At 34.2% G+C, this 19,634-nt stretch overlaps 1 protein-coding gene across 1 annotated transcript in view; it reads right to left on the bottom strand.

The window, feature by feature from the left end:
- Positions 1 to 19,634, bottom strand: part of LOC139820894 (uncharacterized) — a 31,702-nt gene that overhangs the window by 1,931 nt on the left and 10,137 nt on the right. The window contains exons 2-7 of the mRNA XM_071791480.1: positions 15,278 to 15,463; positions 5,390 to 5,569; positions 1,921 to 5,311; positions 1,547 to 1,701; positions 342 to 683; positions 6 to 224 (exon numbers count right to left, since the gene is read on the bottom strand). Of these exons, the coding sequence (XP_071647581.1) occupies positions 6 to 224; positions 342 to 683; positions 1,547 to 1,701; positions 1,921 to 2,012 (808 nt within the window). The 5' untranslated portion in view covers positions 2,013 to 5,311; positions 5,390 to 5,569; positions 15,278 to 15,463. The remainder of the gene's footprint in view (positions 1 to 5; positions 225 to 341; positions 684 to 1,546; positions 1,702 to 1,920; positions 5,312 to 5,389; positions 5,570 to 15,277; positions 15,464 to 19,634) is intronic.

The following is a 19,634-nucleotide window of genomic DNA, read 5'->3' as shown; positions in this document are numbered from 1 at the left end:
ATCACCATCAACGGAACGAACATCTATGGTTTCCCTAAATCGTTGTCCCAAGATCAGCTTTATATACTCCGACTGATTGTCGATTTCTAGTGGCGATATTTCCAGTAGTCGGCAGACGTCCAGAATCATCGTACCGGTTACTTCGGGTCGTGAGTTAAGTAGTTCACGAAAAGTGATATCATGATCATACAAAAGGACCTCTTTTTTCATCATATTCAAACGTACTAAAGCGCATAAAAGGCGAAATCATAATTCAGATATTTGTAAGAAATTTGTTTTTTAAGAAATGCTATTTCTTTTATTGTTTGAGCTATTATTTGTCGATATATGTATATAATCACCATCAACGGAACGAACATCCATGATTTCCCTATTTCCCGGTCCCAGGATCACCTTTATACACTCCAACTGATTATCGACTTGTGGTGTTGATCTTCTCAGGATCAGCTTTATATACTCCAACTGATCGGACGCATTTTTTATTTCTAGTGGCGATATTTCCAGTAGTCGGCAGGCTTCCAGAATCATCTTATCGGTTACTTCGGGTCGTAAGTTAAGTAGTTTACGAAAAACGATGTCATGACCATACAAAAGAGCCTCTTCTTTGATCATTTTCAAACGTGCTGGGCTTTCAATAGACCTCCTTAGAATCTCGCAAATGTCCAAGTTACTGACCGAGGAATCTCATCATAATAATAAATTAATAAATTAATAATATACATGTTAAACAAATTATACAAAATTGATTTTGTTTACATGTTGAATACATGTTTAAAATAAATATTGGATCCGTACTTATTAGCTGATTTATTAATAACGATTTTGCAGGTTGGACGCACCAGTGCGCACTCAGTGAACATTAAAGCCATTGTACACTGATTTAATCTCTAATATTTAAAGTAAAATGCAAATATTTCGACTGATAAAATGCCCAATACAATTTTACCAAATAGTACAATAAAGAATATTAAGCACTTCGTGACTTAACCCGTTTATATTAAATATACACTTTATATATACGTTGATTTGTGTACGATGGCTTTAATGTGCACTGAGTGCACACTGGTGTGTCCAACCGAATTCGCTATAAGAAAGACGAGTGAGATTATCACAAATTGGGACACTGTCAATATAATTGGGACATGTAATAATTTTGCAATAATTACATCGCATGGCTATATTTATAGCAATTCTTCGGCGACTCTGAAAGATACATAAACTTGGCATCCTTCTTTCATGCCTTTCAGACATTTTTAGTCTCGTCACTACTGTTCAGATAGAATTTATGAATTTAAGAATCTGCTCTTTTATTTGCAAGTCTTCAAAGAAATTTGAATAAAATGACAGTAAATTCTTCACAATTTAATTTCTTCTAAGAACAATTATTTGTATATTTTGTAATCTATCAGGGTCAGAACATTTGAATATTATATGTACCATTTTTTTTTAACGAAAATGCTTATTCTCTCCTTGCTCATGCATGCGCGGGTGCGAGCACACACGTACACGCCATGCACACAATACGTGCACGCATACACACAATTACCTTGCATATTTCGGAAGAAGTTAGCGAAAAAAGAAAAAGAGGAAGATGAAGAAGCCGTCGACTCATGAGAACTAGGGGTAAGCGAACGTATATCCACTGTGATACTACCGCCTATAAAACACGGCTGGGATGTTAGGAAGCTCTCGGGGTACGATCTAACCGAGTAAGGAAACGATGAAAGTAGTGGTATATCGAAACAGTACCTATTTCGAAACACTCTAATTTTTCTCATGTTACCCGTCACGTAATTACACTTTAATTTTTCTCATGTTAATCGTCATCATAATGCTCTTTGTCACTAATATGAAAATTTGATATTACATGACGGCTATAACATGAGAAAAATTAAAGTGTTCCGAAATATGTTCGCTTACCTTTTTATTTTCTGATCATCTAAGTCCACTTTACTTTCACTTATATTATGTTTCTTCTTATAAAAAGTAGAATTGCTTCCGTCGGACGACATCTTCTCACATTAGAATCTTCAAATTTGTCTCCTGTTATGTCTGATAATATTCGTACTTCTTTCTGCGTAAAATCACAGAGAAATCTGTTAAAATGTTTTTCCGTCGTCTATAGTTAATGTAGAATTGTATGAAATAACGTTTTATTCAGCAGTAAGTAATCCTACGCAATCCTTTCACCACTTGTGTAAGACTGTGCTGAATGATACACAAGTTGAGCGTGAAACCAAAGCGAATGATAAGCGGAGATATGTATGATAAATAAAAGAAAAATATATATAACGTAAACTGCTGCTGCAGATTTCGCCTATCTTAATCTCATTTTGTCTTTAATACAACGTTGTTATCGAATTACTTTATTTCTGAAAATTACACATTTTATGATATATTACTTATTGTCTTAATATACTCAAAATGTACTTAATATAAGTAAAATTTTTATTTTTTACTGCTTTCTTGGATATTATCTATGATCTTTTCTTCTGCCTCTATTTTTTAAATGTATAAATGTTTTGCACAGAAACACATATAGAAGAGATATGAAGCATTCGGTTCTCCGAAAATTTCGATAAGCGCACAAGAAGAAACAGGCCAGCGTTGTGCGCCGTTCTGCTACGTACACGACTAACAATAACAAAAACAATAAGCATTAAGAGAAGCGCGCGTTTAGCACACGGAGAAAACTTTATATTAAATTTTACTATGCTGTCGCACCAACTGCGGACCATCAAGACGCACAAGTTTAAATGCTATAGTCTTATAGTAAAATTACTATGTCCATAGCATTTAGTGCTACGATCATAGCATTAAATGCTATAATTATTAGCGTCTTGATAGTCCGCAGCTAGTGCGACACCATAGTAATATTTACTATAAAATTTTCTCCGTGCAGTTATGAAAAATGCGTATAAAACGTTGGATATACATATATATATACATATATATATATATATGTATATACACTATAACTTCCCATATGTAAATATCATATGTATCTCTGCTCATGTACGGTAAAAATGAATAAAATTTTTATGGTATGTACACTTCTATGACATCGAGAATTGCAATTACTGTTTTTTAAGATTTTCTAGTTATATATTTTTTTCAATTTTTTAATGATTTATTTAAACAATATCAAGTACAAAAATGGGACAAAATTGCGATTTTCACGCTTTTTCTGTCCCCAAATAATACCTGTTGTTTATAAATAATTTCTGAGATTAGCTCTACACTGTTTAAATCAAGAAAACAAAATTATACATATAATAGCTATCTATCATACATCTTTAACCGCGCGCTGGAGACGAAGCGCCTCTGCCATATGTTGATTACATTTCCCTTTTATTTTTAGAACGCGGCGGACAGACACGAGGTGGATCGGCTCCGGAACGAGTGGCCGTCGCGACTTATTTAATTGGTGAATACAATGTATTAACTTTGCATTTAATATTTATCACAGTACCTATCACGAGAAGTATAGATTCGGCGCTCGGATATTGATAATCCGTTCGGACGAGTACATTTCGTCTTGTTCGGCCGAAGATCTATCCCGTGAGAAACCTTTAATTTATTGTTATTTTACATACCTACACACATTTCGTTGCGTTGATTTTTATTTGTGAAGTATCGCTGATGTGTGTGTCGAACGTGCTATAATTTTTTCTCTTATTTCTCTGCTGTCGCAATATGATTATAAGTACGTGTGATTAATTTCGAGAGTATTATATATAGAAAGTATAGCATCAGAGGTGCGCGATTATTGTATTCTGATGATTGCTTGTAATTGCGTTTTTGTAATCAATATTTTGTTTGTTTTAGAAAACAGATCAGATATAAGTGCCACAAAGAAATAGCAACGGAGAAAGAAGAAAAGAGGACAAGCCGAGAAGACGGCCAGGTGTAACAGATAAGGTGAGCATTTTATAATCTATTTATTAATTGTTATTGTTACTGATGGAAATAATTATTCATTTGCGTAGTATATCGTTTTCAGATCACAGTATAATGTAATAGTATATTGAATGGTTAATACATTGTGTAATAAATAAAATATTTTAACGGCTTCTCCGTAATTTGAATGTATATCTCATACGGTCGTATTCAACTTATTTATTTCACTTATTTATTGTTTAAAATATTTTAGCTTATTTTTTAAGATTTTTTAAAATATTTAATAAATTATTTATAACTTAACAAATAAATATAAAATATTACTCTTATTAATATATAGATAAAATAAAGGAGACCGGGGCTCGTCGGCACTGTTTTTACAATTTCGGCATTTGAGTTTTTAAACAACTAATTATCATGATTAAACAGTACTAATATGTTAAAGAGAACCTTTCTCTACATTTTCATGCCAGGAACGCTCCTGTATAACTTCTTTGTAATAATTAAGTGAAATACGAACATGCTGCATTGTAGTCAACTTGCCCCGATAGTAGGGTAAGTTAACTATGCGAAAAAAGTCCACGTTAAATTAATGAAAACGTAATAGAAACACAAAACGGGTAACAGATATATACTTCTTGATAAAAACTGTATTTTTTTAAGTTATTTTGTATAACTTTGCAACGTGATGCGAATGAGAAGAAGTTCTGTTAAGAGATGGAGGAAGAAGCCTGGAAGTACTACACCTGACGCCAGTTGAACAACTTTGCAGTAAGCATTACTATTTGTGTAAATCAATCATTTCTTCCCGTTTATTTGGATCGCTTTATTTCAACAATTTAAAAATAATTATTAGAGAAAATAAATTAATTTGATACTGTGAAAGTTTAGTCTTATAAAGATCTTTTTTGAAAAATTTACAAATATTTTAATAGATATTATCAAAATGTGATAAAAAGTTCTATTCACGTTAAAATTATCTTTTGAATCATTGATTATTCTAAGCGCTATTTTAATTTTTGAATCTTATGGTTGTATATGTTACAAAGTCATCGCGGCTGACCACTATACATACATTTTATACATTTAATACATTCCATTTATATTTTAATTTTGTGACCAATAATGACCAGTGACCAAAGTGTTATTATTACGACGCTGACAATCATTTTGTAAGGAAATAAAACCTTTCCTTTGCCTTTTATGATTTTCATTAAATCGATATTTGTGCTTCAAAGGCTTGCATTTGTTTTACAGACAAGGATAAATTTTACACGAAGTGGTTGAGCAGGGCGAAGTACCAAATCAACCTGCATCCAAAGATTCTTTAAATAATCAATGGGCTCCAAGTAGAAATTGTGTATCAGAGGAGCTATCATCGCTTTCATTTTCAACATAGCAAATCGTTGACCTATAATTTGGTACATATATCCTATGTTAATATAACATAGTATTATACATCAGGATATAAAAAATAGGTACAGCTTACCAATGCAGTTACGTGGTCCAGCACTGAATGGTAAATACGAATAAGGGTGACGATTTCGGATTTTTTCAGGCAAAAATCTGTCAGGATCAAATACTTCCGGATTTGACCAAAAATTGGGATCTCTATGAACTCCGTAAATGTAAAGATGCAAGATTGTTCCAGCAGGTACCAAATATGTCTCTAAAAAGCATATACAATAATTAAGGTTTTGAAATAATAAAATTTAAGCTGTATTCAAATTTTATATTTAAAATTGAATATACATCTAATACAACATAGAAATAGTTGCTTATAGTTTGTATGATAAAGAATATAATTGTTAATTTGGTGGTCGGATAAATAATCTATAACTTATTTATTTGAATGAAAGAGTGAAATAAAGTGTTTATTATTAATACAAAACTTATTTATGTGAAGAACAGGTATCTGTGCTGCGCGGTGCCTACAGTTCAACAGCTGTAATCTCCCCTTTTCTCGCGTACGAGCACGCTCAAACCGAAACTCTCTCTCTTACTTACTTGCACATACCAAGCGTGCTCACACATACTCGCTCGCCACTATAGCCAACACAAACGTACATATTCTCAACACGCCTCCTTACATTTGTGCTGTACTTACAGAACATTCAAAATCTTCATGTCATACTACATTCAGCATTTCCCGAAATTTTTCATGTTTTTCCCTATTCAAGGACTTTGTAAATATGGCTGCAACATTGTCATTCGAATCAACTTTTATAATATCTATTTTTCCTTCATTCACACTCTCATGCACATAATGATAATAAACTTCTATATGTTTCGAATTTTTCGTGAAATTCCCATACTTAGCTATATTAATTGCACCAGAGTTGTTTTCGTATACATTAACAGCTTTTTTACACTCTACATTAAACAATTTTAACAATTCAGTTATCAATTTTATTTCGGTTACAGCCTCAGATAACGCAACATATTCAGCAAACGTTGACGCTTTAGTTACAGATTTTTGTTTTCTCGACTTCCAACATACAATGTTTCCAAATAATCTAATTACAAATCCAGTTGTTGACTTTCTATCTATATTATCGCCTGCCCAATCGGCATCTACATAACAATCAACTATCTCTGTGTCTTTATTTCCATTATACAGTAACTTAAATCTCGAGTCAAATACAAATATTTCAATATTCTCAAAGCATATTTAAAATGTGTATTATTATAACAATTCTGAAATCTACTTAAATAATTTACCGCAAAACTTATGTCTGGCCTCGTAGCCGAACTTATACAACAATTTAAAGCACAATTAAATTTCTATATTTAATATTTCTTTCACACTCATCAGATTTCTCAAGTTTTAAGGTTACCTCCATCGGTGTTTTGTACGCTTTACACTGTTCTATATCGTATTTCACAGCTAACGATTTAATATATTCCTGTTGAGATAATTTCATTACTTTACGGGACACATCATACGCTACTGCCCGTTCTAGACTGGAGGATGAGCCGACTCTCGGCTCATCCGCCTTCTATAGTGTACGTGACATAAACTATACATAAACTATAGATTTTTACCCGTCTACACCACTCACTCGGATGAGCCGAGAGTCGGCTCATCCTCCAGTCTAGAACGGGCATACGAAAATCCCTAGATATTCTTTTATTTTTCCTAGTTCTTTCATTTTAAATTTTTCCGACAATAGTTTCTTTACTTCCTCTATCAATACATCATTTTTACTACAGATTAACAAATCATCAACATATATAAGTAATAAACTGTATCTTTATCTGATTTTAAAATATACAAACAGTAATCAATATTATTTCTCTCAAATCCTAATTTCAACAGAAATTTATCGAGACACTCATACCATGCTCTAGGACTCTCTTTCAAACCGTATAACGCTTTTAATAATTTGCACAATCTACCGGTTCCGTCTTCATATCCCTTCGGTTGATTAACATATCCCACACAGCACACTTTATCTGAGGGACGTCCTACAGACATCATTTGGGATATCGCAATAACCGCGGGACATCCCAAAATGGTCTCAGATATCCGGTGGATATCCAGTGGATGCACAAGTGTCCGGCTATTTAGATCTTGCAGACATCTTCACAGGATATCCGAGGGAGATCGAAAGATATCGCAAGATATTAATTATAGCACTCGCGATATCATTTGGATATTTTATATACAATAAAATTATGGTTTAACCAGAAAGGGGATAATCGTATACAATCGTGGACAGAAATATTGTTTCTCTTTTGTGATAAATTTCGGAATGTGCATTCGTGTTGCTTAATAAAAGAATTCTTCCATTGGAAAATAAATTGTAAAATTAAACAAACACATTCCAATATTATAAAAAAATCAATCTTTCTGTCCACGATGTACATGAAAAAAATAAGTATATGTACATTGCATATTAAATCTTTATTTATTAAAAGAATATATAGTTTTTAAACAAAGTACCTCTAATTAAAAAAAAAATACAATTAGTAAAAATAAAAATACATATCACACGTACGAGTCTGATAAAGCTTTCGACCCGAGGTAAAAAAATAGAGGTACATATAAAGTACTTTTAAACTTTAACACTTTATGTAAAAAAAATAACAGCAATAAATGTAATGTTGCTGACTACTACAGAAAACATACGGTCTCGGCTTTTTCACGAGTGACCAAGTCCTTTTTTTACGTTACACAGACATGTCAAAACAAAATATATTTTTACGTAGGGAAAATATTTAATTATGCAACAAGGATGGTCTTGTTCAAGAAGGAAAAAAAAACGTTAGAAAAGGCGCTATTAGAATTTTTATGAAGGGACACTTGGTTTTTCCCTCCTCCGCCCGAGACCGTATGTTTTCTATCGCGCTACAATTAAAAATGTATTAATATACCGGTTATAACAATAGCGGCATCGGGGGGGGGGGGAAGCCTAGTGGTTTCTTATTGTCCGGCGCTTAATTGCGGTTGAAACATATTTGTAGAATGATAAGCTCGCCCACGTGTACGCTCGCACATACATAATATTCGCCTTTTTTGTGTGTTTGATGGTACCGGAAGCAGCGACCGCGCCGCTTTCGGACTTAGCCGATTCGGCGTCGTCGGTGAAAGCAACACGCTGCGAGCGGACTTTATCTTCTGATCCGTATTAATTTATATATCTGAGTAGTATACGAGAATTTACGAAAAATAATATACTACTGTGAGATATTACAAGTACAACCTGAGAATTTACGAAAATAATATATTCTAAAAGATATCCTTCAAAGATCTCGTAAGATATCTTATGCAAAGCCAACGGATATGGCAGAATATTTAGATATCCTGAGATCATAATAGGATATCTCACGATATCTTATTGGAATATCCCGGATCACCTGCTGTGATATCCGTGGGATCGTATTTGGAAATCTTGGTCAGTTTGGGATATCCTCAGGATACAGTGTGCTGTGTGGGATACTTCAGACGTTACTCTCCCATTTAAAAAAGCTGTCTCGACATCCATTTGTTCGATATTTAAACCCATTTTACAACAATATACCAAAAGTATTTTTAACGTTTGCATTTTTGCAACTGGAGCATATATGTCATCTACTTCATCTGTTTGTTGAAATCCTCTTACAACTAACCTAGCCTTATATGTATATACCATTTGATTTCTTATTATATATCCATTTTACATCTATAGCCCTTTTTTCCTTTATTTCAACTAATACCCACGTTTTATTCAATTTTATACAATTCATTTCTTTATCCTTGCTTCTATCCATTTTTGCTGTCGTTGGATTGATCGCCTCCTCAAATGTAACAGGAGTATCTGTTCTACAATAATTTGCGACACTATTTCTATTTTTCACTTATACTCGTCATAACGATCGGACAGCTTCTAATTCTTTCTGATCTTCTCGGAATTTTAAGTTGATTTTCATTTTCTTTAATTTTTAATTTATCATTTATTGGACTTCAAACGTTTCATTAAGATTCTTCACTATCAGACTTTCTCTCATTTTCCGAACTAGTACCTACATCTGACTCGTCACAATCTAATCCGATACATTTTCCGTTTCTTCTATAACCTCAACGTGTCTAGCTACGAACACTTTATTATTTATTAATACTCGATAACCATTTTCACTATACCCGAGTAAAATTCCTATTTCCGCCTTTTTATCCCATTTTGACGTTCTTTTCTGTTCCGGCTTCCTAACAAACACTTTACTCCCATATAATTTTAAATGTGATACATCCGGTCTTTTTCCAAAAAATTTCATATGGTGTTTTCTTTCTCAATTGTATTAGTTAACGTGCGATTTTTAAATAAGTTGCCGCAGGAACTATTTCCGGCCAATATTTTTTATCTGCTTGTAACTTCATCTAATAAGCAACGCGACATGTCCATTATCGACCTATTAAATCTTTCCGCAACACCATTTAATTCATGTACATATGCGGGGACACGGCGAAATTACGATCCCTTTGCTCTTTGCAAATCCAAAAACTTCCTTATTTAAAAATTCTTTTCCGTTATCACATCTTAAATATTTTACTCTTTTACCGGTTAAATTTTCACATTCGTTGATGTAATCTTTAATGCACTCACTAACTTCAGTTTTAGATTTTATGGTGTATGCTCTCGCAATTTTGCTATAATCATCGATAAATGCCATAAAACCTTTTTCACCTCTAAATCCCGTTGTTCGAAACGGTCCACAAACATCAGTGTGAACTATCTCTAATATTTCTTTCGCTCTATACCTGTTATCTTTAAACGGTACATTGTGCATTTTATTTTCTATACATGTTTTACATTTCAAGAATTCGCCATCCAGTTCATTCGGTATACCATTTAACAGCTGATTCTTACATAACACATTTAAGTATTTAAAATTTACATGCCCTAACAACCTGTGCCATTTCTCTTTCGAACTCACGTTGCTACCTTTCTTATTTATATAATTAACTGTAGAATCACTTACTCTACTCTACTTTTCATGTGATACAACCCATTCCTCTTTTCTGCCACCGCCATCATATTTCCATTTTATCAAATATTTTGCCAAATTCTTTTCCGAGACTATCTTATTATTATCCGCTATTTTACTGAAACTTATCAAATTCAAATTCACATATTCTTAACGTACAATACGCCTTTCATGTTTATTTCAGTCTGTTTACCAAAAGCATCAAAGTAACTTACAATATTTCCTATCTTGGTCGCCTTTACGGTTTTATTATCTCCTAAATATACGTTTATTGGACTTTTCAAAATTTCAAAATTTTCAAAGTAACTGTCATTGTTTACGATATGATCCGTACTACCGCTGTCTAATATCCACTCGATATCGTTACAATGTCTATCGTTTACCTTACTATTATACGCATTAGCTGTATTTCTCTCGACCTTGGCTATCCAAGAGCCTTTATTTTCTTCTTCCCTCGGCTCGTTCCAGCGACTCGTGCTTTGTCCGTTGCCTGCGTCTACTTGAGAATTATGCGCACTCGTTCCTCGTCGATGTTGTCCTCTATAGCCACCTCTACCTCTTGATCCTCTATAGCCTCGCGTTGACCTCCAGACGAACCACCTGCCTGCCGTTTGTCCTTCGTTTTACAGTCTTTTTGTATATGGCCAACTTCTCCACACTTGAAGCACGTGCGTGGTTTTTATTAACTGTGAAGACGCTTGAATTTCTGTTACTCGTCTCACTACTTTTATTCTTCATCTCTGCCATCTGTATCTTTATTTTTCACATATTCTGCCGTTTGATCGGTTTCCTTTAATGTGTCTATAAGGTCGCCTATATCTACCACTTGTACTTAGGTTTTTTCGAGGTATAATATTACTACTGCTTTTCTTCGATTAGAATAAAAAATTGAATCATGAAGAATTACACAGAGGTAACAGTACAAAATACAAATATTTTATTAAAATATTTAAACCCAACAAGGAATACAAAGGTATTAAATACAAAGTTTATATATGTATTTTAAAAGATTTAATCGCATCGCAAAGAATTACAGAGGTAACAGTACAAAAAATAAAAATATGAAAAATTTATGTATTTTAAAAATATTTTTATTTTTTGTACTGTTACCTCTGTAATTCTTTGCGATGCGATTAAATCTTTTAAAATACATCTATATAAACTTTGTATTTAAATACCTTGTATTCCCTTGTGGGTTTAAATATTTTAATAAAATATTGTATTTGTACTGTTCCTCTGTGTAATTCTTCATGATTCAATTTTTTATTCTAATCGAAAGAAAAAGCAGTAGTAATATTATACCTCGAAAAAAACCTAAGTAACAAGTGGTAGACGTAATCTTTGTATCTCGAAAAATATATGTTCTCTGTAATTGGCGCTGTAATTTAAAAAGAGATATCATTTCTTTTTTGTAATTGTAAATAATAGATCACTTGAAGCGCGACTCATTTTTGATAAGGTAACGTAAATTTTGTGATGTGTATTACTTGAGTAATAATTTTTGGAATAAAAATAATACTGCTTAGGTTTTTTTCGAGATTTTTGGAGATACAAAAGATTACGTCACCACCACTTGTTACTTAGGTTTTTTTCGAGGTATAATACTACTACTTGTTTTTTTTTCGAGGTGAAGATACTACTGTTTAGGTTTTTTTCGAGATTTTTCAAGATACAAAGATTTCGTCTACCACTTGTTACTTAGATTTTTTTAAGGTATAATACTACCACTGTTTTTTTTTTTCGAGGTAACAACATATACACTACTATGCGTGTACTTGGCGCCTTTCTTACCTTTTTTTTAAAAAAGTAATTTGTACAGATATCACGCCTTTTTGTAGTATTACGCATTGTATAAACAATATGTACAGGGTGTTATTTCGAGGTATATACTAGCACTTTGTTTTTTTCGAGGTAACAACATAATACATATATACTACTATGCGTGTACTTGGCGCATTTTTATTACCTTTTTTTTGAAAAAGGTAATTTTGTACGGATATCACGCCTTTTTGTAGTGTCATATAAGACGTCGGCGTTAGAAGTAGATAGAAGAAGAAGTATCTTAATAAAAAATTTTCACATTTGGACTTTGCGTCGCAATATCTCCGCTCGTAGGGCACGGAGCGGGATATTATAAGAGAAACCCCCCCCCCCCTAATTGGACCTCAAGCTATCGATCAACCTACTTAGAACTGATCCGTTCACTCGTTATTGAGATCTCAACATCTCGGGTACTCGCAACCCGTCGCGTCGCGTAAAAGAGTCACGGTCGGTCTCGCTCCGCGTGTACTTGGCGCGAGACACTACCGTGTCTCTTGATTCTGCCGCTAGGGAATTTTTAAGTCGATTCTTATGAATCAAGCTTGAATTCGATGTCTAGGTGTCCCAGGTTGCCGATGACGAGGTTCACATAGTGCGCTTCATAGTTTCGGTATTCCTGTTAAATTCATAGGGTTAATTGAACTCAATTTTGAGTAATTTTAACTATTCCATAGGCGCCACTGCTCCTACTCAATTATGTAGTTAATTTAACTAAAACCATGTTAATTGACTAAACCAATGGAGTTAAAATAATCCTATTTTGTTTCAAACCAATAAATTTGACGCACATGGTAGTTAAAATAACCAAAACAAATCTAACTCATGGTATTGGTTTAAATTCATCCTCTAACCTTTAACAGTGTTTAGGTGTATTTGTATTAATACCTTGAATTCGGTCCACGTGTTTTCCCAGGTTGCTGATGTCGGGTTCAAGATAGTGCGCTCTATAGTTTTCGGAGTCCAGGTATAATAATACGTTGAATTCGATGTCTAGGTGTCCCACGTTTCCGATGACGAGGTCCACATAGTGCGCTCCGTAGTTTTCGGTGTCTACGTGTATTAATACCTCGAATTCGATATCTACGTGTCCTACATTCAGATTTAAAGTTATTAATACACCTAGACACCAAAAACTACAAAGCGCACTATGTGGACCTTGTCATCGGCAACCTGGGACACGTAGACATCAAATTCGAGGTATTGTTACATCTAGACACCGAAAACTACGGAGTGCGCTATCTGGACCTCGTCATCAGCAACCTGAGACACCTAGACATCAATTTCAAGATATTAATACACGTAGACACCGACAACTACGGAGCGCACTATGTGGACCTCGTCATCGGCAACTTGGGACACGTAGACATCGAATTCAAGCTTGATTCATAAGAATCGACTTAAAAATTCCCTAGCGGCACTTTCTGCCAAGCGTAGAGTAGAGAACCTTCTTTTCCGTTGACTCAATATATATTATATATTATTACCTAATTTACCTAAATAGAATCTTCCTCCTGACCGATAAGTCTATCGACCTAATTTCGAAATACGCGCGCGATATCGAAACTGGCGATACCTGCGCCGCCAGCGTCGAAAAAGTGAAAGTGACGTTTCTCTGATAATCATAATATATTGAGATGAGAGCGGTCGACGTAGACGACGACGACGACGTATCTTAATAAAAAATTTTCACATTTGGACTTTGCGTCGCAATATCTCCGCTCGTAGGGCACGTAGCGGAATATTATGAGAGAAACCCCCCCCCCCAACCCCCCCCCTAATTGAACCCCAAGCTATCGATCAAGCCTACTTAGAACTTGATCCGTTCACAAAGATCGTTATCGAGATCTCAACATCTCGGGTACTCGCAACCCGTCGCGTCGCGTAAAAGAGTCACGGTCGGTCTCGCTCCGCGTGTACTTGGCGCGAGACACTACCGTGTCTCTTGATAGCTGTACGACTCTGGTAGCGTATTCAATATATATTCAGCTTCTCCTTTTCTGTCACTGTAGCACCCGCACTTTTCAAATCATTAATGCAACTTTTCAAAATCCACGAAAAAACGTTGCTGCATCACTATAATTTTTCAGTCTCAATCTTTCCAATTTATTTCTGTACACAATTTGCATCGCTGTAGACTCTTTCAAATATATTTGATCAAACTTCTTCATTATTCCATAAGCCCGTCGTTTCATTACAAATGAACTCCATTTTTGTCTATCCGAATAGAGCTGTATATGTAATTGATTGCTTTAAACAGCTTCATCCCACTGCTCTTTGTCACTTGCCCTTTTCTCTTTAGTTATGTTTTCTTCACATTTCTTCATCTTCAAATACATTGCAATCCTTTTTCTCCACATCTGATAATTCTCTCCATCAAATACTGGGATCTTGAATCGTCGTTTCCCATGGTGATCCGTTGAACTCTCAACAACGACACACTTTATTTTAGCACACTCTAAAAACCACGCTCTGCCTACCATGTTATTTGGTGGTCGGATAAATATCTATAACTTATTTATTTGAATGAAAGAGTGAAATAAAGTGTTTATTATTTAATACAAAACTTATTTATGTGAAGAACAGGTATCTGTGCTGCGCGTGCTACAGTTCAACAGCTGTAATCGTTCTCTCCCCTTTTTTCTCGCGTACGAGCACGCTCGAACCGAAACTCCCTCTCCTACCTACTTGCACATACCAAGCGTGCTCACACTACTCGCTCGCCACTATAGCCAACACAAATGTACATATTCTCAACAATAATATAATTATTATTTAAATTGTATTAAGCATTACTTGCTTAACATTATTTTCTAAAAATATTATATCAGATGGAGCATCGTAGTACGATTTGTTTTAGGTCACGAAGATTTTAACCCCGCGTAGTTTTCGGCCAATTTTGGAAGTGTTCTGAAACGATCTATATAGTGATGTTTTATTGAAATGTTTTTTTATTTGAAAATGGCATGCACAACAAAATTGTGTGTTTTCCTCGCCTCGATAGTAAGAATCCAATATGGTCGCGGTGACTACCCAGGAGCCTTAATAGGAAGAAAATTTACAGTAAAAATGTACAGTTATGAACATAACATACCACATATTGCATTCAACGTATGTTCACTAAAAAATGGTACTAAATCTTTCACAACTGTGCCTCCTGCATTTTTCAAAGATTTGGTCATGTTTTCACCTTCCTCAATCAAAATCTGAATAAAATGCTGCAATATATTAAAATGAAATGTGGGGGTTAATATCTTTCGTCGTGAATGCCACTTGGCGCCTGAAACATAAATAACATATTGCATAATTGTGTGATAACGATGTGCAGTAAAACATATATTTTTTTATTTAATTTAAAATTAATTGATTTTCAATAACCATTGAATATTACTAATGTATTCTTTTTGTGATATGCGTTTAAACTTCTTCGACAACACATCGTGTAATAAAACGAGAAAGAAATTTTTTGTAATACGCTTAATTGTTATTTTGTTGTATCTTTTTTTATAATATTTATATTTAATATGATTATATTATTTAATAATTTATTTTTTTATATTTAATAATACAATTATTTTTTTTATGATTGATTAAGATATTGTAAACATAGTAAATCTAATTATGTTCAAAACCGAGAAAAAAATAAGTAAATAAAGCAGTAAAAAAAATCTACTTTTAACAATATTTGCTTCGTATACAAATTCTACAACTTGATGTTACAATCTCCGCGGGAATTGCTTCGATTACGCGAATCATGCGTAATATTATATCAAGCTAAACTTATATTTATTTCGGGAATAACCGGCGTTATTCGAGAGGCAGAAAAATTGTCTCTCTTTTTCTGCGTAGGCTGACTCTCTCTCTCCCTTTTAGTAAACAGTGTAAACACCCAAAACAAAGCGAGAGACAGCGAGAGAGACAGCGAGAGAAAGCTTCAGCGAAAACAGCTGATCGGCTGTCGATCCCGAAATCAGCTAAGTTCAAATTAAACGAATATTCGATAAGTCGGTGGTCGATTGGCTCGACAAATTTTTCGGCTCGTTGCCGGGAATCCGGTGTTCGTGTGACGCGTTCGTATAAAATCCCGGACCTCCGCGCGCGGCCCCGCATTCGATTATTATCCGGAGCGATTACCGAATATAACAGTATTGCTATACTGAACTAAAACGATAATAGCTTTGTCTTTCGCAGCGATTACCGAGAGACTTTCGTGGCTCGCGTCAAGTCTCCTTTTGGTACGAACCGTGGCTCGCGGAATGGAGAATTTTTGGCGTTCGCAAATTATCAAATCCGTGTCTCGTGGACTTGCGTAACCGAATCAAAAACATTGTAAATATAGACTTATATTTCTACTGTGTATATATACTATAGATTTAAAGACACTTTCTCAAATTAAGCCTCTCTCTTCCGCGCCTCATCTCCGATTTCTTCCTCCGCTCGCGCACAAATTACAAATTAACATTGATCTAATTCAAGATAATCGGTTGGAAGAAATAAAGTAAATATTTTTAAATTGAATTAAAGTGCTTATGTAATGCTCTAAATTGTCCCTACCTATCTTGCAGAATCTACACTTCATATCTTCTTCATCCAGCCAATATTTATTTGTGTCCTCTAAATTGCCGCACCTTAATTTTACCATCGCTCTAATCTCATCTCCTGTTTTTACTTTATTCAAGTTAGCTTTTAATAAATAACTAGGTGTTTTGTTTCTCGCCTCTATCTTTTTGTACCTTGTATTATAACTTGCCTCTGCTATTTTACTGTTTATTATTTGTCCTTGAATGTCCTGTTCCCTTATTCTTACTAAGCCTTCCGTATTTTTACCTTCATTATTTAATTTTTTTATTACTTCAGAGCTCCAACCATTGTTATTATAAAATCTTCCTCGTTCCAAATTATATAAATCCTTTTTCTTTTTAATCATTATGTCCTTTTTATCCCAACATGCCTTTACTAAACTTCCGTCTTTTTTCTCTCTGCCTCTTTTCTTGTACCTCATGGCTCTTATACCCCAACAAATTTTTAGTTTCTCTAATCCTAGTTCCTTTAGTATTACATACCTCGGTGTGCAAAAATCTAGTCTAAATACCCATTTTACATAATCAAACATGACTTTTTCCAACTTCTTTTTTTCACACCACCCCCATACCTCTGCTCCGTATTCCATTACACTTTTCACTAAGTACTTAAAAAGCGTCCATCTCCTATTAAAATCATCTTTGCATAATCTTTCTTCTAAACCCCAGACCCTATTTGCAGCGATCCTTCCTTTCCTATTCAGTTCTTTTATATGATCGACATAATTACCTTTCCTCCCTTACAGAAAAGTATTACTGACTAAATACTTAAAATCTCAGTGATTTAATATTGTCAATATTTATTTGGGAAATACTGGGAAAATACTGGTAGTGATAAATATTATAAGTAGTGATTAATACTACACAGAACTACTGGTGCTTAGTATTTAATTACTCACCAATATTTCGATTTCTGATATTTACTCGGCATAAAAAAAATTATTTTTTTCGAAATTTAATTACTATTTTATAACTAAATTTGTTTCTTAAGATGCAATCTATAATTATAAATATTTTCTGGTATTTGAAAAACACACTTACATTGGTGGGATTCGAACTCGGGACCTCTGGATCGTGAGCCAACTGCCTTACGTGGTAGACTACTTCTTAATTTGATGTAAGTGTTATATATAGTCTACATGTGTCATACCAGCGCAAATATATAATTTTTCAAAAATCATCTTAAGAAACAAATTCAATTTAAAAAAAGTAATAAAATTTTGAATTGGATATAAGAATGATATCCGCAGTACTATTTCAAAACTTGTACACTTTTATCACGACGAATTAGTACAGACCTTCATATAAAATGTATTTGTGCCTTACTTTTATCTCTCTTCCTTAATATTATCAGGAAGTACCCATTATAATGTTTCTATACAAATTGTAGTACTGGTCAGTGATTAATTTCACATGGAATATTCAGTTCAGTACTTGAGTATTAACATTAAAATACTGGCCAGTGATTTATTACACATGGAATCCTCGGTCCAGTATTTCAGTACTAACATTGAAATACTCATCAGTAATTCAACACAAGTATTTATTACATAAGTATTTATCACCTAGTATTAAATGCTTTCTCATCAGAAATTTAATACTAAGTATTCAATACTCGTCCTGTATTAAATACTACTTTCATAAATTACTGACCAGTAATAAAATACTGTGCAATACTTGAATCACAGTGATTCAAGTACTAATAAATACTTAATTTTAGTATTATTAATACACAAAATAAGTATTTATTACTAACCAGTTAGTAATACTTTTTTGTAAGGGCTATTAAACGTGAATCCCTGATATTTGAACGTTTCTACTTCCTCTATTATTTTATCGCCCCATTTCCATGTCTTCCTACCTTTTTTATCTTTACTATTAAATACCAACACTTTAGTTTTTTCTGTACTTAATTCTAGTTTTTTTTCTTTTAAAAATCTTTTTAACATGCTCATTATATCTAGTAAAGCCTCTCTGTTTTTCGCTACCAAAACTATATCATTCACGTATGCTAATGACCACACTCTCACTCCTCCTAGCTCTACCCCTCCTATGCCACGCATTTCTAAAGCTTTATCAATGTCCGCAATGTATAAATTGAACAGGGCGGGACTCATCACACAGCCCTGCCTTACACCTTTCTTTGTCTTGAGGCACCTTGTGAACCCATCCTTCGTCCTTATTGTCACCTCCGTCTCTTTGTAAATTTCTTTTATTCTGTTTATTAAACTGCATTCCACTCCTTTCTCTTCCATTCTCTTTTATAAAATTTCTCTGTCAACGTTGTCGAATGCTGCCCTTAGATCCACAAATATTGCGAAAATCTTGTCTTTCCCAATTGCCATACCTTCCTTCTTCTCCCTTTGCACTATATGGTTCAAGATAAATATGTTGTCCATCGTAGACCTCCCTTTCCTAAAGCCGGCTTGGCTGTCAGGTATCATCCCATTATTTCCTCCAATTTGATCCCTCGATAGTTGTCTGTTCTCTCTTTATCCCCCCTTTTATATAAGGGGATAACTATACTTGTTCGCCATATTCGGTCGGAATTTTACCTTCCTTCCAAATGAGCTTCAACAGATCAGTTAAACCTCTTCTTACTGCTGCGCCACCATACCGCCATGCTTTCATTGGGATTTCATCGACACCTGCAGCTTTGCCTAACTTCATATTCCTGACTGCCCTCACTATCTCCTCTTCTTGCAACTCCTTTTCTGTATCTTGAACCTGTTCCTCATTTCTTTATTCTGTTCCCATGTCACGCACCTCCAACGCCTCTTCCCTTCCTTCCATCTCGGACCCACCTAACAACTCCATGAAGTAACTTCTCCAGTTCTCTTTCGGAATATTATTCTCTTTTCATTCTTTCTT

The sequence above is a fragment of the Temnothorax longispinosus genome, chromosome 10 (assembly GCF_030848805.1).
Source record: "Temnothorax longispinosus isolate EJ_2023e chromosome 10, Tlon_JGU_v1, whole genome shotgun sequence".
NCBI classification, from domain to species: Eukaryota; Metazoa; Arthropoda; class Insecta; order Hymenoptera; family Formicidae; genus Temnothorax; species Temnothorax longispinosus.
The sequence above is the reverse complement of the archived record's forward strand: the minus strand, read 5'-3'. Positions and strand labels throughout refer to the sequence as shown.